General features: G+C 37.4%; 1 protein-coding gene across 8 annotated transcripts in view; it reads right to left on the bottom strand.

Annotated features, from left to right (window-relative positions):
• Positions 1 to 26,032, bottom strand: part of CACNA2D1 (calcium voltage-gated channel auxiliary subunit alpha2delta 1) — a 485,973-nt gene that overhangs the window by 104,000 nt on the left and 355,941 nt on the right. For all 8 annotated transcript variants that reach the window (XM_087861132.1, XM_087861133.1, XM_087861134.1 and 5 more), the window contains exons 8-10: positions 9,383 to 9,452; positions 7,147 to 7,197; positions 4,642 to 4,741 (exon numbers count right to left, since the gene is read on the bottom strand). In XM_087861132.1, the coding sequence (XP_087717258.1) occupies positions 4,642 to 4,741; positions 7,147 to 7,197; positions 9,383 to 9,452 (221 nt within the window). The remainder of the gene's footprint in view (positions 1 to 4,641; positions 4,742 to 7,146; positions 7,198 to 9,382; positions 9,453 to 26,032) is intronic.

Below are 26,032 nucleotides of genomic sequence, written 5' to 3'. Positions count from 1 at the left end.
TGATCTACTTAGGAAATTTGTACATCCTGTCTTTGCCACTTTAGGGTCTGCTGAACACAAATGTTCTGCTTTCCATGTTGGCGTGTTAAGGTGAGGTGTGGCTCCTACCAGGGTCACAGTAAGAATTTCACTAAACCTAAATCTATACTAACTTGATATTTTGAATTTCTCAAGCCAGTAAAACAACATGCAAGAAAAAAAAATTGGGGGTGCCTGGGTGGCTCAGGCCACAATCCTGGAGTCCTGGTATCGAGTCCCGCATCGGGCTCCCTGCTCAGCGGCGAATCTGCTTCTCCCTCTGACCCTCCCCCTCTCATGCTCTCTCTCTCTCTCTCTCTCTCCAAAAAAAAAAAAATCTACTGGCAGAGCTCCAGCTGACAAGGCGATAGTCATGAAGGTTGTTGCTATATATTGTGGGAAAGGAGAACCAATCACAAAACTCATGGGACTCAGTGAAGCACTTCTGTGCTCGGTGACGACTGTGGACAATTCCAGGAGCCACTGTGGCATGGACTGTGCATTCACAGGCTCCTGGGTTTTGAGTTCAGGTCAAGCAAGTGAGCTGCTGGCACAGAGTTAGCCAAGTGTGCAGGGAAATGAGAAAGGGTATGAGAGGAGATAAAAGAAAAATATAAATGATGCACTTTGTTCTAACGCTAGCAGCCCACCTTCCTGTGTATTCTCAGCTGGGTTTTGTGTGTGTTTGTGTGTGTGTGTGTGTGTGTTTGAATTGTGAGCAGTCACCATGTTTAAGGATCAGTGACTGGATACAGAGGACACCGTCAGGTTTCTAACTACCATTACCTACAACTTTTCGTCTCAGTTTCCCCCCTTCTGGCCAGAATCTATTCTGCCCATATATGGGGAAGGCTGGTACATAAAACTCCAGCTCCTTGAGCCTTTGGGCAGAATAACTTTCAAGTTTATAATCTAAACAGCTTCTAGGATTCTTTAGCAGGATAAACTTCCTTTAAATGAAGTTGAGATCCTTTAATTGGTTCCCTCCTTCCTTCCCTTGACTCAATTCCACACTTCTTTAACTGGTAGTGTTTCCTGGGATCATGTCCCAAATCAACTACCACATTTGGAATCCATGAGTGAGAATCAGGAAGAAGCCAGTTTAAGATACTGACCATATTTAATATTTGTTGGTTTTACATAAATTTCATTAGACAGGCCAAATCCATACTGAATTTAATGTTTTTTACAACTTTCTCTTTTATTATGCTTTTGTAATAAATGATACTTAATGTACAAGTGAAACTAAATAACTACGTTTCTGATCTCGTTTGAGAGATCGATCATTATATTTTACCTGTTCACATTTTGGTAAGTAGTGAGCTAACACACAAAGCAGAGAGCAAAATAAGAATGGGATGAATCAGATCTTAGGCAGTGTCATGTTTTACAAAATTATATCAAGGACACAGACAAGCTAAACGATTGCTAAAGGTTTGGGTAAAGCAGAGAAAGATCTGGACACTGAGGGTGGTTCCCCAGATGTTATGGCCTGAATTGTGTCCCCTCAAATTCATATGTTGAAGTCCGAACCCCTAAAATCTCAGAATGTAACAGTATTCAAAGATAAGGTCTTCAAAGAGGTGGTTAAGTTGTAATGAGGCCATTAGGATAAGGACATCATGTCATAAGACTGGTGTCCATATAAGAATAGACACCAGGGGTGTAGACGCACAGACGAACGACCATCTAAAAAAGCAGCAATAGGGCAGCCATTTGCCAGCCAAGGAAGGAGGCAGCCAGAGAAAGTGACCCTACCAGCACCTTGATCTTGGAGTTCCAGCCTACAGAACCATGAAAAAATACATTTCTATAGTTTGAATGCCAATCCACGGTATTCTGTTATGGCAGCCCTAGGAAACTAAAAGAACAGGTTGTGCCTTACTGTGGTGGAGACACAAGTGTGGCCCAGATGAAAAGAAGTCTCCAAAAGAGGTCTGCAGAGTTCCTTGCATGTATCACCTATTGGACATTTTTACAAAGTCTGGCCTCATTAATCCTGGGTTCTATAACTACCCTCAGCCAGTTATATCCTGCTAAAAGCATTGTGGTTATAAATCCTCTTCCTCTTAGTAAACATCATACATCTAGTTACCTGGAGCTTTGGCTAACAGAGAGATGATACCCGCTTCCCTTGACTACTTTTTTCCTAGGGGTGCCCTTCCAGTGAAGGGAGTTGCTTTAACTTCTTTCCTCCTAAGAGGTTTCAGAGACAGACCTCTTCTTTTATGTTCAATACAAAATGACCTCATCACACATTGCTCACTCTCATCTCTGTAAATATAACCACTTCAAGTGTGAAATTATATACCAATAAATGGTCATGAAATTTCTTGCCTAAATTCTATGAATTTAAGTGAGACGTGCTAATATTCATTTTGTCCTGTTTTATTTGCTTCAGGGTTCAACATTCTTTAGCTATGAGTAGGAAGGTCTACTATGGTTCTTTGAAAATAAGATTTTTTATAAAGCACATTGGTTTATCTATTGGTTCTTGTGTTAATACTTTGAAAACGTAATACATTATTATAATTATTAATACATTATTACGATACATCTTACCAGCGGTATCTTCCACATGACTAGAACAAATGACAGTAAAATTTGTATGGAATCACGAAAGACCCTGAAGAGCCAAAGCAATCTTGAGAAAGAAGAACAAATCTGGGGATACCACAATCCCAGATTTCAAGATATACTATAAAGTAATCAGAACAGTATAGTACAGATACATAGATGAATGGAACAGAATAGAGTCTAGAAATAAACCCAAGCTTATATGGGCAATTGATCAATCACAAAAGAGGCAACAATATGCAATGGAGAAAAGACGGTCTCTTCAATAAATGGTGTTGGGAAAACTGGACAGCTACATGCAAAAGAATGAAACTGGATCATCTTCTCAAACCACATACAAAAATAAATTCAAAATGGATTTCAGACCTAAATGTGAGACCTGAAACCATAAAACTCCTAGAAGAAAATATAGGCAATAATCTCTTTGAGATTGGCTTTAGCAACATTTTTTTAGATAGGTCTCCTCAGGCAAGGGAAAGCAAAAATAAACTGTTGGGACTACACTAAAATATAAAGTTTTTGCACACCAAAGGAAGCCATCAACAAAACAAAAAACAACCTACTGAATGGCAGAGGATAATTGCAAATGATCTATCCAATAAGGGGTTAATATCCAAAATATATAACTTCTATAACTCAAGCCCCCCCCCCCAGAAAAAAACCACACAAAAAACCAAACAACTCGATTAAATAATGGGCAGAGGCCCTGAATACACTTTTCCAAAGAAGACATCCATGGCCAACAGACACATGAAAAGGTGCTCAACATCACGCCTCATCAGGGAAATACAGATCAAAACCACAGTGAGATATCGCCTTGACACGTCAGAGTGGCTAATGTGAAAAAGACAAAAAATATCAAGATTGGTAAGGATGTGGAGAAAAAGAAACCTTTGCACCCTATTGCTGAGCATGTAAACTGGTGTGGCCATTGTGGAAACAACATGGAGGTCCCTCCAAAAATTGAAAACAGAAACACTTTATGATCCAGTAATTCCAATACTACGTATTTACCCAAAGAATATAAAAACACTAATTCAAAAAGATATATGCACCTCTATGTTTACTGCAGCATTATTTATAATAACCTAGATATGGAAATATCAACCATAAGATGAATGGATAAAGACAATGTGAGATACACACACACACAGAGGAATATGACTCAGCCACAGGAAAAAAAAAAAAAAAGAAATCTTACCATTTGGGACAACACGGGTAGACCTAGAAAGTATTATGCTAAGTGAAATGTCAGGTGGAGAAAAACAAATACCATATAATTTCACTTACATGTAGAATCTAAAAATCAAAACAAATGAACAAACAAACGCGACTCTTAAGTACAGAGAACAAACTGGTTGGGGCCAGAAGGGAGGTGGGTGGGGGGGTGGGTAAAATAGATAAAGGGGATTAAGAGGTACCAACTTCCAATTATAAAATAAATAGGTCACAGAGATGAAAAGTACAGAATAGGGAATAGAGTCAATGACATTGTAATAACAGTGTATGGTGACAGATGGTGACTATACTTATCATCCCGAGCACTAAGTAATGTACAGAACTGTTGAATCCATATGTTGTATACCTGCAACTAATACAACATTGCATCTTAAGTATACTTCAATTAAAAAAACCATTATACATAATGGATATGTGTCCAGTGTGAGAAATGAGTATTACAATGAACAGAAAATGGCCATGTAATGATTCTGCTAAGTTGCTACCCATTAGGATTACGGTGATAACAGTGAGTTCATGCCACCTGTTTAAGCTCCTTCGCGTGAAGGGAGAATATTTGCCCTGTCTTTTTGCTTCATTATGACTTCATTTACTTCACTCGTGGGAAAAGCCTTAGACATTCAAAAAGTACCTTGGCATTGAAGTACAGGAGAATTAGGAACAAGACTAGGACTGCTCAGTAAGTCAGCCTTGTCATAGATCAGACCTACCTCAGCCCATCAATGATAAAACACAAAGTATTTAAAATTGGGAGGGGATAGAAATTGCAGAATTATTTCCACAAAAATGCAGTCATCTTATACTTACAGAAGCCACATTCACAAAATCGTCATCTGAGAGGGTTTCCAACATTTCGGAGACAGACGTTCGGATCAGTTTAAGTGTCAAGCCGCTAACACTTCCACTCCTAAAAAACAATGGGTCCGTGACCACATATTGAAGCAACACCACACAGCCTAAGGAAAGGAGACTTCTGCACTAACTCTAGGTCATTTATATAATTAAATATTTCTGGCTTTAAACATTAGTAAAGAAAGTCACATTTTTGATAGAGTAGAAATAAATTATAAGGAATCTTATCTTTCCTATCAGCATCAGAATGTATAGGTTTCTAACTACAATGATGAAAATTGCATGTCCAGGGATGATTTTAAGAAATTGTGGATACTCGTGGCATATTACTTATGCAGGAAATAGATACTGAATACCAGCTTTGTTAGCCAAACTGGATGGGGTTTAGTCTTTATTTCTCTTGTCTCTCCATATTCTATGATCCTTGGCGACCTCATTTCATGGTGAGACTCCTCTCTAGGCAACTAACTCCCCCTTCTTCATCTCTAGAGCTCTTGGTTTTTCCCCACTTTTAGACTCCTGGTGTTTGTTAAGCAACTACAGGATCAATATACAAAATGGCAAATTACTCCCAAACATATTTTTTTTCTATTAATGTTCCTGGTACCAACCAGGCTGGATTTCAGTCATCCAATTTCCTCCTCCTTCTCAACTTTCCGACCCATCCAGACAACCTCCCTTTTTCATTCCACTTCACAGTTCCCACGGAGTGGCTCCTCTCTATCTTCTCTCCACTGTGTGTCAGGTGCTTCTTACCTGAAGACCCTGAACTTGGGTATGGACAGCCACTCCATCCAGCTCTTAGCCTCTACTCCTCCCCATGCAAATAGGTGAAAATTCTGGAAATACACCTTGATCTAATACTGTTAAATACTCAGTTACCTTCTAAATATCCAGTGTTCACAAGAGCCCTGCATTCAAAAACTTTCATTTCGCTATTTATTTCCTCTGTCCCTCCCTCCCTTCCTCCCTAATACAGTTCCCACAGATGTTCTCACCTACATCACTTTGCTCCTGTCAATTCTTCCACTGGAAATTCCTTTCTCTTTCCTTTCCTCTCCCATGCCCACTTGTGAAATCCTAACTCTAAGCAATCAATTCTAATTTTATCTACCTAATGAAGTCTTTTCTGACACTTTAAATCAGAGTACTCTTTCCTACGGACTCTTACGACCCAGTATGCTGGGTCATACTTTACATCTATCACCTTCTACAATTATTTGAGTTACTTGGGAATATGGTTTAATTGCACTAATACGCTTGAATTATCTTTGAGAGACATCTTAATCATCTTTGTCTCTGCATTATCACATTGTATAAAGGAGACCCTTCATACATGTTGAAATAATCTTTTAAAATGGTATTTCAACTTCTTATGCACTTTTAATCATCTGATATCCATGTGGGTTCTAAAGATTTTAATGTGAAAAATTATTTCTGAGAATTATATATTCAATAAGGTTATAACATATTGAATCACCATTTAAATTTATACTTAAGAAGAATATCAAGGATTAGCATACAATATAAACTCCACAATAATTAAAATGTTCTGATTTACATATATCTTAAGAAATGAAATGGGAATTAACATGTAAGGTGTAGTTGTTGAATTCATTTATCTTCCTTTCTTCAGGCTAGGTGATAGGTTTTTAACGTGTTTACTTCAGATCATTTTTTAAAGTTTTCAAATGTTGATACTAGCTTGTGGTATGGATTTATCTGCCTACAAAACACTGGATTCTGTTTCTTCCAATGTGGCAAAGAATTATAAAAAGATATAACTTATTCTTTCAGGGAAAATAAGCATTTTATACCTCATGTTTTTAACTCCTTGGTATTGCTCTTAAAAACTAATTATTTTCTATGTTCCACAATTTCACCTTAAATTTTATTAGAAGATTACACACACACACACCCCTTACCTTGAAGCGATGTAAAAAATAAATAAAACGACCAATATAAAAACTCATGGAATTCCTTCCTGTATACCAGCATTTCCCCTGAAAAAGTCCCAGTATTGGCCTTTAATACATTTGATATTTATTTTGTGGCCAAATCCCTACAAGTTATTTGAATCATTAATAACTAAGTGCCAACTAAATGGTTCTTTTCTTCTTCTTTTTTTTTTTTTTTTTTTCTGGTAGCAGGAACTGCTAAGTTTTAGCAACCATATACTTCAGTTCTGTTTAAAACATAAAGCAAAAAATTGGAAACAAAAGATTTTTTCAAAAAGGTCAGACTTTAGAACTATGCCATACTTTTAGAATCTTCTTATTTTCAGTAAGATATTTTTTGTTTTGTTTTGTTACTATCTTAATATGGCTTATCTGGATATAAAAGTCATAATAATTGTTCTTTGCCTTTTTTTTTTTTTAACCCAACCTATTTCCAACATATTACTGTTATCTTCAAATTCTGCCTGTATTTTCAGTATTTATAGAATATTTAACTACTCACACATCAACCAGGATAAGCATGTCTTTAGGCGATGCAGCTCCTTGGATGTACCTGAAACAAATACCATATGAATACTTTTTCCTCTTGAAAAGTATTAAACATTGATATGTTTTGAATTGCTACTGATTTCTTAAAAGTATTTTCCAAGCATGGCCCTACTTCCATTCAATGTGCTTTCAATCACAATTCTACAATGTCGTTGATTTTGAAAAAGCTAAATTTAACATACTAGAGATGTCAGAGGCAGAATATTAAAGGCGTGTTTCACAGAACAAAAGATCAAGATATGTGTTCTAATGTTAGAAGCAAAGCAAATTAACTCCTGGATGTGAAATTATATATATATATATATATATATATATATATATATATATATATTAAGAATATATACATATCCTAAACTCCAATTTATTGACCATGTGTTTAGAATTCACTCTAAGGAATTTTAAGATTATATCCTATTTTTCAATGTAAGAAATAAACACAGAAATAGCTAGGTGGTCTAGGAATGTGAGAAAACAACTATCAACAGAAAAGAAATACTAAGGGGTAACACAAAGGGATAATAATTTAAAACAGAGTAATATATAACATTACCAAGGGTTTCAGGTGATGCCTCTGAGAACTTTAGTGTCTGAGAATCACTGGGAAAACCAGTTCAAAACACTGATTCTTACATTGAACCCCAGCCCTATAGACAGACTCTCTGCATCTCAAAGCAAATCTAGGACAGCTGTATTCAGATCGTTCAGAAACTATAGAGAGATAAACTGAATTGCAGGTGAATGATCCCCAAAGTTTATGCTGCCTGGCCACAGCCCGAGGGGGGTCGGAGGGCTGACGTAATTACCCACCAGGAAGAGCTGAACCTGAACTCAACTTTCTAGTTATCTCTCAGGCCTCTTTGCTCACGACTAAATCTAGCTTCTCAGAATCCTGCAGAAAACCTGCCAATTTGCTTTCAGACAACATCCAACACAGTGAGTATCTACTCAGGACTATGTGTTCATGACACAGTTTATAACGTGCACCCAAGTCCATTTCTCTGTAAGAAGGTAAAAGGGGCAGGTTTGCCAGCATATTCCAATGAAAGGCAAATCTAGTTCACATCCAGCATCTGAAATGGTCCTGGCATTCTTCTCTATGGGAAGATGAGAGGTCAGGCTGGCAAATTGGCACCTTGCTTCTAAGGTTCCCCCCAAAAACAAGTTCCTGAACACCATCTATGGGATATCATAGTCTCGGCTTCCATTTAACAACCCAGAGCTCCAGGGCCACCACACCTGGAGGAATTTTAACAAGAATACTATGTGGATTATATCTGGTACTATCATTCGTGGCCAGTGTTCATGTAAATTGCTACCGGAATGCTTAATGGGACATTTTAAAAGTCTTAAATATATTTCTTCGAATCAATCATCACACATCCTGGAATTTGTTTAAACCCTAGCAAAGAGTCAGAAATAACCTAAATGTCCAATAATAGGGGATTTTCAAAATAAATTCCCATATAATCATTCTAAAATGACATTAAGCATGTCTCTTATGCATAAGCACTCAAAGGTATTGATATAAGAGGTTACAAAGAAGTATATTGTATAAATGTGAACTCATAAAAAAACAATAAATCTGCACATTAAATACATTTTTAAAAAATGGAAACAAAATGTGCAAGTTTAATAGTTGTTTCCCAGTGAGTGCAATCATGAGCCATTTGCTGTTTTTCAAGGTATACGATAGGGGAAGAGTTGCTTTAGTAGTAAGAAACAAAAAAGCTTTTCTTCTGGGAAAATGAAACCTAAGCTATGTGACCATAACTAGGGACAGCTTTTACCTCGGGGCCAGTTCTCATTAGTTCACTGCCAGAGGCAAACCTTCCTCTACTCTGTCGAGACACTTCATTAGAGCTCTACTCCAAGCAAACTGGGAGCTTTTCAATAGAAACCCCCACCAGCTACAAGAGATTTACAGATGATATTGAATATAAAACTTAAAACTAGTCCATTTGAAATCATTTGATAAAGCATTTCAACCATTTTCATTATTATTGCTCACTTGAACTATCTTTGAGTTTTAACTGCATTTATTTATTAGATGGGAGAAAAATAACACACACCAGAGCTCTTTAAAATAACTGGACAATATTCATTCTAAAATGGAAATTCTTCCAACTTTTTCACAAAAAAATGTGACCTTTTGTCTAGTTCATCTTTTCAGACTACCTAAAAATTCTTACCATGGTCTTCTGCGTACATCATAAAGATCAATCTTGTTTGGAGTTCTACTGTTATCAACCCACGGAGAAGCTAAAAGAAAGAGAAATTAAATTAAAAATAGATTAAGTAAAAATATTACATATGATCTATAAAGATATTTTCAAAAGTCACAAAACTGCACTGACACATTCCACTTATCAGAGCAATAGTTAAAATGAGATTATAATTTTTATATCCTTAGTCTTTTTTAAAATGGCAAACACAGCAGTATAAAAGAAAGTTAACAGAAGTCAATTTTATGTTTCACATTATTTCATAACTAACTTGTAGACATAGGGATTTTCTGGACGCTAACTTAACATGTTTCAAGAGGTGTCCAGCGGTTATACATTTCACTTCCCCTCTACTAACATAAAAATTTACCTTAAAAGAGAAATTACTTGCCACTAATGGAAATTTTACTTTCAGTTATTTGATCCTTATATTTTCATGCAATGTAATACTATCTTGATCTATAAAAAGACACTTGTTTCTCTTGAATAGTTATTTATATAATGGCATGATTTTTTTAACCTTATTCTTCACATATGTGGTGATGGCCAGAACATGTGTGATTATAATTTAAAAAGTTAAAGTAGAATTAAAATAAATCCATGGAAAACTATTTTCCTTAAATTTATTTGAATGATCTGAAGCACTTCAAGTACAAATTCAAGAATCTTGTATTAGTTTCAGAGCCTTTATCATTTTGCAATCATCAGGAAAAAAATTGTCTAACTGCACTGATTTTTTAAATGCAATTAATTTACACTTATTCTAACCAAATCTACCCTTTAATTAAAATTAAGTGCTTTACACACACACACATATCTTAGACCTAATGGAGAATAATAAATGCTGATAAATCAGATGATAATTTTATGCTGAAAAAGTCCTCTCTTTGAACATACGACTAATTCACATGACTTATGCCCCTCAATCTATTTTGCCCTTTTCTTCGCTCAAAACTATGGAAATTATGGAAAACTTTACTGTGAATCAGGTTTATCAGCCAGCTACGATAATTTGGCCAATTAGGATATGTCAAAAAATAGATAACTTCTGAGTCTCTCCTTGCCTACGGAATTTTTCTCATTAGTGACTATATTATAAAATGACATCCATTTTAAAGGACTAATCACATTTATATAAAACAGTTTAACTATAGCCCTTTCCCAACAATCATTTACAGTATAGTCAATGCAAATGAAATGATAAATTTACTTTTATTCCTACAATCTGCACTTGCAAAAACTTAGAGCCAGTCAGGTAACATTTCATTTTGTTTTTCTTTTTGTGGGAGCCCTGGGATAAAGCAATAAGGACGGCGGGAGACATGCTAGTTCACTTTCAGCCAGTGCTCTTGTAACATCTGACTCCCCAAGCTGGGGTCTAGGCAATAACTACAAATTTAAATGAATGATATCCTTTCAGTACAATGTTTTGCCGTTGTACATTTACTGCCTCTAAGCTCCAAATTCACCCATTTATCTTGCGCTATGAAAATGGATCTGGGCTCTTTAAGTATTTTTCTTTTACCAAGGAGCACAATTTTAAGCTTTGTCAGCAGATGATGAAAGAAAGACACTCAATGAGAAACGGGTTTTTGCTTCCTGCTTTTGATTTGTTTGCTCAGAGGCTCTTGGGGCATGTGAAGCATTCCTGGTGTCTGGCTCCAGCCATGCATTGTATTCTCCAGAGCTCAACTCCTGCAGCTTGGGTAACTTTGGGAGGGCTCTCAGATTCTCCAGAAAAAACTGGCCAGCAGTACTCCCGGACTACTTTTGTAGTGGAGTGTCTCCAACAAGATATTTTGAACCCTAGAGGACGAATCACCAGCAAACCATTCTAGCATCACACCATAGCAACTTTTTGGTCATTTGGTGAGCCATGATGGCGTCTTCTATAAGATCTGGATCTTGGGGGGCCTGAGTGGCTCAGTTGGTTTAGCATCTGCCTTTGGCTCAGGTCATGATCCCAGGGTCCTGGGATCAAGCCCTGTGTCTGGCTCCCTGCTCAGCAGGGAGTTGGCTTCTCTCCCCTCCTCCTCTGCCCATCCCCCGGCTCCTTGCACTGCACACACGCAAGCACTTTCTCCCTCAAATAAATAAAATCTTGGAGAAAAAAAAAAAAAGTAAGATCTGGATCTCAACGCAGAGGCACCTGGGATTGAGGTTGCTTTCTTGGGCTATGTCAATGCCAGGAGTAGTTGTCGTTACAGATTACATTACATAATACCATATCTGGTATTCCTATATTATTCAGAGTGATCTGTATGTCTAGCCAATCCCTCATTACTCCAAGTCCTGTTACAATAATCCTTTATTTTAAAAAATTAAATTTCAAAAAAAAAATAACTTCCCTCTTCAAAATACTGTTTTCTCTCTCCTGATTGGATTCAAACTGTTACAAATGATTGGGAGAGATGACAGAGTGACATTAGGTAACACTGCTAAGGCCCCACAACCACCATGAGCTGGAAGTGGTTAAACAGTGAATTTGACAAGTGACTTAACAAAACTGAAATTTGAAAGTCCTGTTTAAATTAGATTTCTGAATTCTTTGCAGATGACATTCATCTACACTTTGTTTTCACTATAATTAATTGAAATTAATTGTGGTATGTAGTACTCTACTCCATAAGATTATTATCTTTAAAGACAGAAAGGTTTGCAATGTATAGTAAGAGCCAGACCATTCAATTTTAATATGGTTTATAACATTAGATGGTTTATATTTAAAAATATTAATATTCTCTTAGAAGTCTTCTGAGATATTTACTACTAGGAAATATCCCTTGATTATATTAAATTAAGATATCTATATTATGGTACAATTAAACAATGTACTTTCTTCTGTGATATCACTAATTAATTTGTTGTAAAATCCCGTTGCGGCATTTAAGTGGTACATTATTTATAGAGGCTCAGAATTACAGAAGGTCAAATAGTAAAAAGGATAATAACCATTCACTGATATTCTCTGAAATAATCACTTCTTAATGATGCATAATGAGAGCTATGTGTTTTGAGAGGAAATTGGAGCTTTAAAATTCCTGTAAAAAGGCATAATGGGGTTCATTTTAGATGTCTCTTTTGCTTTCCACTAATGCAAAGCATTTTGGGATGACAGGAGAAAGGAGTGGAGTTCAAAAAGTGGTCATCTTATTTCTGAATGCCATCGTTAATGGTGAGAATGACCATTTATGAGAATGTTTTCTCCAATCAGAAATGAACTGTGGGCGTGTCTTTGTCTGAACCTACTGGACTGCAATTCTACTTCATGTGCCATTCAGGGTGTGCTATGCTAGTTACTCAGTCACTGACGTCAGAAGGTGCTTGTGTGTACAATTATCCAGAATACTGAAATATGGGTTAGAGAAATATTCTTGAGAAAGTATGCAGATTGTAGAGCCATTTTCTGGTTTAAATGCTCTAAAAATAATATGAGAGTACAGTTTTTCATTCTGGCTGCCAGGAAATAATAAAACACAATGATGAACTGAGTAGAAACACCACTTCAAATGACAGCTAATTGCATTTCCCATTAATGATTTCAACAGCATTTTTCTAATTCTAATAGAGTTTGCATTTTTGGTCACATGGAAAGAGAAAAGTAAACTTCACGTACTCAAAACTGCCTTTAAAACCCAACCCTGGTCCTGCCGGCTATATCTAATCGGTATTATGTGGACCTTTCCGTTAAGCTCGCCTCAGTCACCTCTTACGGAGTATTAGTGATGGTTCTGAATTCTAAGCCATGACAACGAGTTTGGACCATTTTTTAAGCCAGAATTACTTCAATAAATGTGTAGTGCCTAGATCACAAAATTTCCAGGAATCTGAATGGTCCTACGCAAATACTACTGTCCCAGAATGAGTTCTCCACATTCCCGAATTCATATCATGGCTGCTGTATCAAGGTCTAGGAGGAGTCTCAGAAATAGACGGAGGGTGATGTACCCACACAAAAATGCCAGAGAAACTAGAAAGGCAAATAGGTGGCCTTTTCAGGTTCTCTATTATGAGATGGGCTCTGTTCTCCAGTAAAACTTTTAACCTGGGAAATACCCAAGACATGGAAAGGATTCTCTATCTGTGATAGAGAACAATCTTAATGAACTTAATGAAAATCTCACATCTTTTGTTTACTAGCAAAAAGTTTTTTCTTCACTCATAGGACAGTCTAAGTTAAATACTACTAGCCACAGAGGCATAAATTTTGCTTCAAGACGGTATTCAATGACCTATAGCTGGTGGCACTCTTGCCTTCTTCAGCACTTGGTTTCTAAAGTCACTCAGGAAGTGTGGACAAGGCACACCCAACTCCTAACCATCTCAGACTTGAACTGAGACCTCTTACTTTCACGCATATACTACCGGTGCTGCAGAGATACAAAGGACGTCTGACAAGTATAGTCCCTAGCAAGGGTTATTTCCAAAGACAAAATTTCACAGTGGAATGAGAAGACACAGCATTGGTAGGCAGCTAGCAGCCTCGGCCATAGGTACAGATGGACAACTAAAATAGGAGTAAGGTCCACCACTCTAACATCGAGTTTTCTGTTTTCAGCAATGTTTTGAGTAAGCCACCTTTAAAATGAGAGAGATGAAGATGGTCTAAGTTCGGAATGCAGTAAATATAAAAAAGATGTTGGAGTTAAGAATGATTTCTAGGGACACCTGGGTGGCTCAGTCAGTTAACTGTCTGCCTTTGGCTCAGGTCATGATCCCACGGTCCTCGGATCGAGTCCTGCCTCCGGCTCCTTGCTCAGCAGGGAGCCTGCTTCTCTCTCTCCTTCTGCCTGATGCTCCCCCCTGCGTGTGTGTACTCTCTCTCTCTCTCTGTCTCTCTGACAAATAAATAAAATCTTAGGAAAAAAAAAAAGAAGGATTTCTTGACTCAGGCCTAGGTGGCTCAGTCAGTTAGGTGTGTGACTGTTGATTTCAGCTCGGGTCATGATCTCATGGTCATGGGATGGAGCCCTGCCTTATGCTCCATGCTCAGTGGAGAGTCTACTGAAGATTTTCTCTCCCTCTCTTTCTGCCCCTCCCCTGCTACGTTCTCTAAATTTTTTTCTTTTTAAAGAGTGACTTCCAGACTAATGTTAGGACTGAGATTGCTAGCACAAGAAGAAAATAAGTGGAAGCCAACTCGGTATTGTTTTTGATGCTGTTTGTGTTACCAAAGCAACCACAAGGCTAGACTGCAGAAATCTTGTCACTATTGTGAACCCGAAAGCAATTTCTGGGCTGTAAACCTGCTGCAGAAACATCAAGAAATGAAAGCTGTTTAGCCCCAAGCACATCCCTCTTCAAATGTGCCAGAGAGGATTACAAACAGAAGGGTTACTCCCAGAGCAAGCACATAGGCTAACCAAGAAATTTTCTTTATCCAAGAGTAGGTTGTCTTTGTGATTTTTACCCAAGGAATTGTAATATGCACCACAAACCCGTGAATGCTCTGTATTTCCTATTCTCTTTTTTTCACATGAGAATTTTTATTGTCGTCATCCAGAAGACAGTATCATTGCATAGAAGATACCTGGGCAAAAATGGCAACAGGGGAAAAAAAGAAGTAACGGATATTCTGCTGTATTATAAATAGTCAAATTAGGAAAAGTTGTTATCGACATGATGAAGAGAACTCCATGTTACCCGGAGATCCTGGATTTTTATCTGGATTGTACTAACTTGTTGGGATTTTGGATCATCTTCTATGGAAAGATAGTGAGTGTGTTCTATGTGGGGCGGGGGGGGGGAACCATATGCACAAATATTTGGATGACCAAAGGAACAGTCTGTGACAGGGCTTTAAAATCCTCTTCTGTCTCCATCCTCCTAGTAACAGTACCTCCCAAGTTTAGGTGATTACCCACTAGAAACTGTATTTCTCGGTCTCTCTTGCCACAGTGGGGCCATGCGATGAAATTTTCATCAACAGCATTTGAGAAGCAACGCATGTACAACTTTTTGGTCACGCTGTTTGCCTTCCACTAATTTTCCCCTTCTTTTTCACCTTAACAATAAATGTGGTAGCGTCGGACCCGTTTTGATCCTACAGATGAGAACAACCACTAAAGGAATGGCAGCTAGATGCGACCACACTTGCTCTACAACTAATCTACCTCTCAGGTACGGGTTTTACCTGAGAGGAATACATACAGTCTCTGGCAACATTAGCTATAATCTGATAGAGGTCAGAACTCAACCCCATTACACAGACCTGAACATAAATAAAGTAAATGCTTCCCAGAGTGTTTGAAATCTGCTTCACTATTTCTTTCTTACATTCCTCTATCTTCTTAGGACACTGTTATTCTGGCCCTGAGGAAACTGCTTATTGCTTGGATATTTATATTACTAGCATCTATTCCATTTTCATGTCTTAACTTTCATCTATCAGTACTGAATTTGGTGGCACACGTGTCTGGAAAAGCAACTCGTTCCCAAATAACCTTCATTCCCAGATCAAGTTTTCAAATGCTAAATGACTGAAGCCTGATGGCACAGAGGCAGAAGGTAGGACTAAAAGACAGTCATTCCACTGGAGTCAATGCTCATAGGAAGAGTCTATCCTCCTGTCTCTTCTTGAAAATTTTTTTGTCTGATTGGGAACAGCCTAGTGTAGAACTTCAGAAGTGAGTTTGGAGCTAGCCTACCTAGATTTTTCATTGGATGAATTCTTTAACCTTTTTCAATAAAACGAGAGTATAATGAATCCTATTCCCACTTCCAAGGGTTATAGTCAAAATTCAATGATTTAGGGGCGCCTGGGTAGCGCAGTCGTTAAGCGTCTGCCTTCGGCTCAGGGCGTGATCCCGGCGTTCCGGGATCAAGTCCCACATCAGGCTCCTCCGCTGGGAGCCTGCTTCTTCCTCTCCCACTCCCCTGCTGTGTTCCCTCTCTCGCTGGCTGTATCTCTGTCACATAAATAAATAAAAAATCTTAAAAAAAAAAATTCAATGATTTACACACATAACACTTAGAACTCAGTTGGCACATAATAAGCAATCCGTATGTGAATATTAGAAAACAGTAACATTGGGTCACTGAAACTGCTTATTATATAGAGAGATTTTTAAAACAGCTTATATAAGATGTGCTTAAGTTGTAACTGCCCACAAGCACATTCCTATGACCAGGGCTTGGAACGTCCTACCATTCCCCGTCCTACTCCATCACCAATGATGCAGGCTGCTGTCACAGAGTCAACAAAATTTCCAGGGAATCTAAAAACAGACTACATGAGGTCAACTCCAGAAACCCCATGGAGAACACTGGCATAGCTTAAGGGGGTACGATGGGAAAGGTGTATAGGCAGGGACCTAGATAATTGCAACACTATGTTTCTTGGCAGTTTCCATCTCTGTTTTGCCCTTGTCTCACTTTATTTAGAAACAGTTCTCTTAAGTTCTACTCGGATACTTGTTTTCAGTTCTAATCACTGTTATGTTAATCTGTTTATCCAGCTTAATTTAACAAACACTTATCATTCACTATACACAAAGCACTGTGTTAGGTGATATGGGGAGTATACACACACATGTGCACACACACACACACAGGCACACACACGCACACATGGCCATTACTACCAGCCGTTGCTCACACTGCAATGCTTTTTGAAAGAATGAATACGAACTGTATTTAGAAGGAAGATAAAATGTGATAGCTATTACAATTAATATACACAAAAAACAAGTTCTCTGAGAAAAAGAAAAATTGCTCTTGGGGAAAGTTTTTACGTGAAAGGTGGTGCTGTATTCTATTTAAATGACTGATAAGACACCTATGGCCGGAGATGGAGCTCTAGCATTACAACATGAAGAGGAACTAGGAAAAGGTAGGTCGTAGAAAATAAAACAAATAAAAGTAGAGAAAAGGGCAATGTACGAGTACGTGATCAAGGCTGAACCGGGGGGTAAATAAAACCGGAGATGGGCATTGTAGGGTACTGTCTTTGGATGATGTGAAGCCCGTACTCACAGAGCCAGACATCATTAAGGAAATAATTCCAGATTGTATAATACGACTTGAGAACTGATACTTAAACTGTTTCAGATAACTTAATATATTTATTAGCTATCTCTTAGCCTTGCATTTTAATCTAACATGTTCATAATTTTTCTCTCACCTGTGAGCTCTTCCAGAGCAAAATTCACTCTTACCAGTGTTTGAACTTTTAGAGTATCTTGGTTTCCTCAGCAACAGAACGTTTGCTTGTTCTTAATACTTTCCCCCCTTCCAACCCATACTTCACTATATTGACTCAATTAATGCAATTGTTTAGGGATTTCTAATTTACTGGCTGAGCCCTGAGGCTTGATGTTCAGATGGTATCACTGTTTTGGCTTGAGAGTACCTTTGATAGCACTACTGTGGTGTGTCCAGAACATGTCTCTAACTCATAGATACACAAGCAGCACTAACTCACACACAGATACACTGTATCACAGCCAAGGATAAATCACTGTAGTTTTAAAAATAAAAGCACTTATTACAAAGTGATTTGCTGGTAATTCTACCAATGCCAGATAAGCTACAGAGAACATTTTCACTGAGCATAAAGGGCTGTCTGTCCGTCGGCAGGAGCAGCAGATAACAAACACGTCGTGCAGTGAAGTGGACTATTCAATAAAGTAAATGGCGCACTGACTTAATCACTTAGATGCCCTAAGTAGTGATTAGCTGGGGCTCAGAAATAAGCTTGAAAACACAAGTTCCATAAAGGTGAGGACTTACTGGAGAATAATTTCGGGTATGTGCTACATAGAGGAAAAATGCTTTCTGACAGACAGAAAGTTTCCCATTTTTAAGCAAACAAATCCAATGAGATAATATTGATATATTGATAAAAACAAAAAAAATGTGATTCTACAAGAACAAGTAGCCTGTGCTTGTAAGCCAATACATCGTAGACAATGTTGATAATAATATGTTTCCTATTTATTTGATGGACCCAACAGAAGTGCTTAGAAAGGTGTCCGAATTTGTGACAAAGATGTTAATTTTCCTTAATAAAATATAGTGAACATGAAATCAACTGCATAGCAAAGATGTTTCTATGTATATAAAAATGGATGACACAAGGTATTATAAGTTAAGAAAGTATAAAAGAAAAAGGAACAGAATGAGAGGTATCGTTTAGAAGTTAAAAAGAACTGAAGCTTTTTAGCAATACTTATTCACACATTTTATATATAATGTTATCCACCATCCAAACACAAGCAACTCCCAGGTTCATATTAGCATCCTATTCAACTACTCTTTCCTGTCAGCAATAAAATAAATCACTTAATTTAAGCTTGACTGGATCCATAGTTGACTGCAAAGTGGGTAACTATTACAAACCTCATGTGCGAAAAATAAGACAGCTTCAGGTAAGAGATGAGGTTATACAAAAGGCAACAAAAATAAGGCTACTAAAGCGTCTCTATAAATCAGGGTCAACTGAGAATTTCAATATTGTGTGTGTGTGTGTGTGTGTGTGTGTGTGTGTGTGTGTGTGTTTATAATTATTGTTCTAAATCAAACTTACCAATTTACTCCCCAAATAAAAATACTTCTGGAATTTTATTTCAGCATACAGTGCCAACATTCTCATATCCACTCGAACTAAAAATTATAGTCATCTTAACTTACACCTTATGTCGATCACTGAATTCATTTATCTTTTAATTGAGATAAAATTCAGATATAACAATGCGTTAATCTGAGACACTTGTATGATGCCATTATGCTAAGTGAAAAAAGTTAGACAGAGAACGATATATACTGTATCATCTCTCTTTACATATGGAATCTGAAGAAGCCAAACTCGGAGAGACAGAGAGTAGAATGATGGTTGCCAGCAGCGGGGGGAGAAATAGGGTGATGTTGGCCAAAAGGTACAAGCTTCCAGTCGAAAGATGAATAAGTCCTGGGGGTACAGCATGGTGACTATACTTAACACATCATCTACTTGAAAGTCACTAAGAAACTGCATCTGAAATGTTCTCACCACAAAAAAGAAATGGCAATTATGTGAGGTGATTGGGAGGTGTCAGCTAACACTACACTGGTAAACATTTTACACATATAAGTGTATCAATATTTTTTAAGGTCTCTAATATCCTCATTTTTTTTTTCTATCCAAATATTCTCCTTTTTAAATTCCAATTTGGGGGGTGGGGGCGCGCCTGGGTGGCTCAGTGGGTTACGTGTCTGCCTTCGACTCAGGTCATGATCTCCGGGTCCTGGGATTGAGCCCCACATTGGGCTCCCTGCTCAGCAGGGAGTCTGCTTCTCTCTCTCTCTGTCTCTCCCGCTCTCTACCCCCCCACTCGTTCTCTCTCTCAAATAAATAAATAAATAAATAAAATCTTTTAAAAAATTTAAAAAATAAATTCCTATTTGGTTCCTTGTTCACATCTTTAACATCCCACATCTGATTGTTACAATAGTGTACCTTCTGGTCAAGGTTCTCTCAGCGTTTCTCCTCCTATCAGAAAAAACACTGTTTTAGCTATAGTATTCCACTGCTCAGAATGTCGGTGGTATTTTCCTACACATTAAATCCCAAACAATTCTGACATTCGAAGCCACATAATTTGCTGTTTATGAACCCTTGATTCTATAGCACTCTTCTTCTGTAACGAACTCTTAGATTAACTGGGCTTACTAGCCTCTCACAGTACTTGCTCATCGCCCTGTATCTCACTTTGTGCCTTGCTTCCTTCCAATTCGGCTTTGCCTTTTTTCCTTCAACTTGATTTTTCAATCCATAGTTCATAAGCCAAGCCCATAACTCTGGTAGATCTTTCTCAAAACTCCTATAGCAAATCTATTGTTACAGCTGGTCTAATTTATCTGATATTTAATCCTTTAATGATCTGTATTGTAATCTAAGTTTCAACATGTATAAATGTTGGCTCTAATTAGATTAAAATTTCAGGCAGATTGGAAACAATTTGGTCTTTTAAAACACACATGTGGGGGCACCTGGGTGGCTCAGTCAGTTAAGTGTCTGCCTTCGGCTCAGGTCATGGTCTCGGGGTCCTGGAACCGAGCCCTGAGTTGGGCTCCCTGCTCAGCGGGGAGTCTGCTTCTCCCTCTTCCTCTATGCACTTTCTCTCTCTCTCTCAAATAAAATTAAAAACAACCTTAAAATAAAAAAATAAAACACACATGTACACAGAGTAATAACCATGTCAGAGGTGTTTTTGTCTCCGATTATCTCTTCTTCCCTTCTTAGTACAGCTTCTGCTTTTTAGCTGCACACATGACCATCTTCAAGGTAACTGGGTGCATGAGGCCACTAAATTCTACCCAACATCCCACAAGAGGAAAGGTTTTATGTGACTTCCAACAAGTGCCGTCAACAAGAGGGAGAAGACTGTTCCTCGTCCCTTAAGACAGAACACAAGTAACAATGGTGGGCCTGAGGCAGAGGCCACACTCAGATGACAGCAGTAAAACAGGACTGTGGACCCCTTCTTTGTGAAGCGTCCCTATCAGCTCCAGTCCATACAACTGACTGATACTCTGTCTTAAGTAAGAAACACACTTTCATAGTTTTGAAATCAAATCATTTTTGTAATTGGTAGTATTCCTAACTGGTACACTGGATTTTAGGAATTACCAGCATTAAAAAAAGTGATAGTGTAATCACTTCCATGTCAAGTTTGTTTATATAGCAATCTGCAAATATAATACATTTATAGTTAAATCTTGCATCCATTCACAAATACTAAAGTAAGAAAAAAAAATGGGCATCTTTCACGAAAGATAATTGATCACTGAAAACAGTACATCTATACATACCATTAATATCAAGGTTCCAACTCTATCCCATTTTCTTCAAATTGCTAAAAATCTATCACAAATCCTGCCTTCATTAATAACCAAAAAGGGGAAAAAAAGTATTCTTTGGACTAACCTGTCATCTGCTATTCGATGTTTACAACATTTTTTAGTTATTTTTCAAAAAGTACTAACAACTCAAGGACAACTGACCACCCATATGGAAAGAATATGTCTCTTCATATACTTCGTATATATAAAGGTTCTTCCGCATTTTATTCTAGAGAAATCTTAGCAGATATAACAAAGAATTGTCTCCCAGGGGTATAGTTAACACTAACTCAACAAGCAACAGGTCACTTTTTTGTAATCCCACGGTTTTGGAACGAACAAATGAAGGAAGGCAGAGAAAGAACAAGGGCTTAATAAGACATTAAGAAAATGTCATATGAAAATGAAGTAGATTTTTGGCTTTTTTTTCCTGCAAATACAACTAATTATCTAAAAAAAGAGTAAGTACTGCCTCCATTGGCATTTCAGTGAGCCATTAATTCCTAATTACAGTCCCAATTACAGCAGGAATTAGAACAATTTCAGGAGATACTAACCGGTAAATGAATAATTTGTACCTCTCTTTTAACGACGGGTAAAAATTCACAAAGGTGACAGCTCTTGAAAGCAGTTTAATAGCTTTAAAGTTCATTTATCCAAATCAATTAAGAGCTTTAAAAGGAAAGCACTCACAAATTAAACTGATTTTCCAGTCAGCACATACTCAATGAAGATGTCACTACATGGGGGCTCCCGGCTTCAGCTATGGCATGAAGCTAGCTCTAGGACTTCTTGTCCCACCACACAAGAACTGTGGACGTCGCAAATATAAAGCCTCGACACTTGAGGAGATAATGTCCGTGTCTGCACGGAAATCATCTTCTATCGTCCCAAGTTACCGGTGAAGAAAGAGGCTCACAGATACAATGAGACTTAGCCAAAGTAAGCAATTCCCCTGACGGCAGTTTTCACATGCATCACGAACTCTGCACACGATATAATGCCCCTTCTATTATCACGCAGCCTATCCACCTCCTAAGTTGGAAACTGAGAGGAGGAAGGGGGGGAGTGGAGGAGCCAGAGGAGGAGAAGGAAGAGAAGAAAAAAGACACACAGAATCCTTCTTACAGTTCATTTCCATACACATCAGCCAAATCAAAAAACAGGCAGTTTATCGAGGTTCTGTCCAAAGACAGATGTCAGAGTTCAAGTCCCCACTGATTACTAACCAAACCAGCTCTGCAGAGGTGCCTTTCTAGGATGTCAGCTCTAGAAATTTCTTTACTTGGGGCCAGTAGTTTCTCCACATCATTTAAGTAATCTGATAAATGGAACAAATGAAAGTGACTAATCATCACCGACTTTCTCCTATATGCAGGCAATTTGCTAGGAAGTGTATTTGTTTTCTTCTTTTAACAATTCTACAATCTAAACATTACTGTCCTCCAATTATTGGCTGAAGTCTGTGTTTTCCAAAGGTTGCCACCACATCAAATGATGGCAGTGACATTTATACGCTGCCTATTGGGTGGAATATACTTGCTTAACCCACTAACGCTAAGTAGCCCTGCTCTAAACTGCATCTCAACATGAATGACATTTTTTAGACTCTACTGTGAGTCAGAGGATCCTTGTTTCTGCAAAACACGTTATTTTCAGTAACTGTGGCAAACATTTTTTTAAAAAAGATTTATTTATTTGAGAGAGAGAGTGCACACAAGCAGGGGGAGTGGCAGAGAGAGAAGCCTACTCCCTGCTGAGCAGGGAGCCTGATGTGGGGCTCGATCCCAGGACCCTGGGATCATGACCTGAGCCAAAGGCAGACACTTAACCAACTGAGCCACCCAGGCACCCCTGTAGCAAAAAATTTTTAAAAGATAGTTGACAAAACTTTTTTTTAAATATAAAATTTCTTCACTTAGATTAATATATGTAATAGATTTTGTTTGATCACCACAAGAATTCTGGGACATAACATGGAAGCTGATTTTCCTATATTATAAATATAGAAACTCAGTGAGAGATAGGGTTGATAGATTTAGCTGAAAGAAATATAGTACACCCAGTTAAATTTGAATTTTGATAAAGACCAGATATGGTTTTAGTGTATTTCCAAAATATTGCATACCTGTATTAAAAAATTCTTTGTTGTTTGCATGAAATTCAAACTTAACTGAGCAACTTTTATTTGACCTGGAAACCCTATTGAGAAGTGCTTTAATCAAGGTCCGAAACTAAAACCTTCATCTCCAGACCACCTCTACCCTGTGGTGTTAACTGGTAGGTATCAGTGCTTAGAAATGTGCAAGGGGTTGTAAACAGATGGCTATTTCAGTTTCCTTGTCAACTATAACTGTAATCTCAATTATGTTCTTCAATTTCTCACATGAAGAGAAAAATGAATTTAGGCAACATTACTGTAGTTGATATTCACTCTTGTAAAAATGCTTACTGTTTTCCATTTCCAAAGTACTTTACAGTTTATTATTTCATTGATAACAACCTTCAGGGAATAAACTGAAGAGTTAATGTTCATATTTTTTTCAGATTTGATGACCAAGGCTGAGAAAATTTGGAAAATCCAACCAGTTTCTCACAGCTACTAGAGAGATCTAAGCCTGAGGTACAAATCTTGTTATATAAAAATCCAATTACATAAAAGTAACATATTCTGTTTCCATTCATAGTAAGATAATTAACAATATTAAAGGCTATTTTTGACCTTTACTTTAACAGACACTTATTAGGGATGAGCTACTCTACCTCATTCTGGCCTGTATCAAAATGATAAGATCAGAGAAAAAACTATGATTCCTACGTAATTTTTTAAAAATCATTTCACAAAAAAAAAAAAAAAAAGGATTTTAAACTTGAAAAAAGTGTTGGATGTGTTGGAAACATGTCAGCATCAACAGAAATATGGTGGCTTAGTTTTAAAATATTGTTTTAATATCTTTGATAAAGAGACTTGGTTCTATTATTTTGTTAATATAAAACGAAAAACAACAATCAGTCTTTAACAAAAAAAAAAAAAAAAGGGGGGAAATTCTGCCATTTGTGACAATATGTATGAACCCGGAGAACATCAAATCAAGTGAAATAAGCCAGACAGAGAAAGACAAATACTACATGATACCACTTCCATGAGGAATCTGAAAGAGTAAAGTCACAGAAGTAGAGAAGAATGGTGATTGCCAGGGGCTGGGGCACGTGGGAAATGGGGAGGTGTTTAAAGATACAAAGTTCAGTCATGTAAGAGGAATAAACCCTACAGATCTTCTGTTTAACATAATGCCTAGAGTTAAAAATACTGTATTATACACTTAAAAATTTGCTAACCCTCTTACCACAAAAAATAGAATAATAAATAAGACAATGGGAAGAAACTTCTAGAGATGATGGATAGGTTTATAGTACTGACTACAGTGCTGTTATCAGGGGTGTATACTTATGGCCAAACTCATCAAGTTGTACCCATCATGTATGGCTTTTGTATGCCAAAAGGTAGTCAAAAACGAAATGAAATAAAAAGAACTTAGGAAGAGATCACCAAAGTTTCAATTACTTCAAGTGTATTTCATAGCAGTCAAGAGAGCCATTTTAAATGACCTCCTCTAACTGGTAAATGAATTCAAGTCATCAGCCATTCAGTGAACCAACTTGTCTGGCACACCTTTGCTTAAAAACTAAGTACTGTGAGAGGCCGAGGGTTGCTTCCACGGCTAATATTGGGGGAGAATCATAAAGATTCAGTTAAATTAAACATTCACAAATCTTTTTAAGATAAAGCGGACAAATGTCGACATGTTTAAAAACATATGAAGAGGGTTAAGAAAAAAATCAAAGCCATTATCCTTGATTAGCATTTAAAATGAAAGAATATAGAAGATAAGGCTAAAAGCTGCTATTTGTAAAAAGAGCCATCTTTGAAAAGTGCTTATAACTCAACCTATCTTCCCTTCCTCCGCTTGACCCTATGTTCTCTCTCTCCTTTCTTATGCAATCCTCCCTGAACACCCTTCCTCTTTCTCTTAGAATATTTGTCTCTCTTCCTATTCTCAGCATCATCAATTTCCCTCTGGTACTGGGCTCTTGGCTTTTCATTATTATACTAATTTTCTCTCATCTTTTCCCACCTTTCCATCAATTTCTCATACATGGAATCTGTAATGAGGCAATACAATTTAAAAGACTTTACAGCTATAAAATGCTATAAGTTATTGATAAATGTATTCTTACATCTGTGTGTTACTGAATAGGTCATCAGGTATCTAATTACTCTTGTAAAGACTGTAAGGTTTATTATACTTTTTTAAAGATTTTCTTTATTTATTTTACAGGAAGAGAGAGAGCACAAGCAGGGGGAGCAGCAGAGAGAGAGGGAGAAGCAGGCTCCCCACTGAGCAGGGAGCCCAAGGTGGGACTAGATCCCAGGACCTGGGGATCATAACCTGAGTCAAAGGCAGATGCTTAACTGACTGAGCCACCCAGGCGCCCAAGGTTTATTATATCAGGTTTATTATGTTCACGAGTAGTGTTGCTTTTTTAAAATATGATCTTATATACTAAAATTTTCAGTCTCCTGATACATGATATTTAACATATTAGTAAATAACTCAAGAGTATTTAGAGGGGTTGTATTACACTGAATCATACTTCTTCAAGTAGAAAATTCTACTATTATAACAACCAATAGGGTAATATTACAAAGATACTAACATCATTTTATTAACTCATGATTTTTTCCAACAATGAAAAGTGAAGTAGGCCTTGACCAGCCCATTGGGTTTCTACAAA

This window comes from Ursus americanus, chromosome 3 (assembly GCF_024610735.1).
Source record: "Ursus americanus isolate L20-20 chromosome 3, mUrsAme1.1.p, whole genome shotgun sequence".
Lineage (NCBI taxonomy): Eukaryota > Metazoa > Chordata > Mammalia > Carnivora > Ursidae > Ursus > Ursus americanus.
Note: the sequence above shows the minus strand (reverse complement) of the source record. Positions and strands in the feature narration are given on the sequence as shown.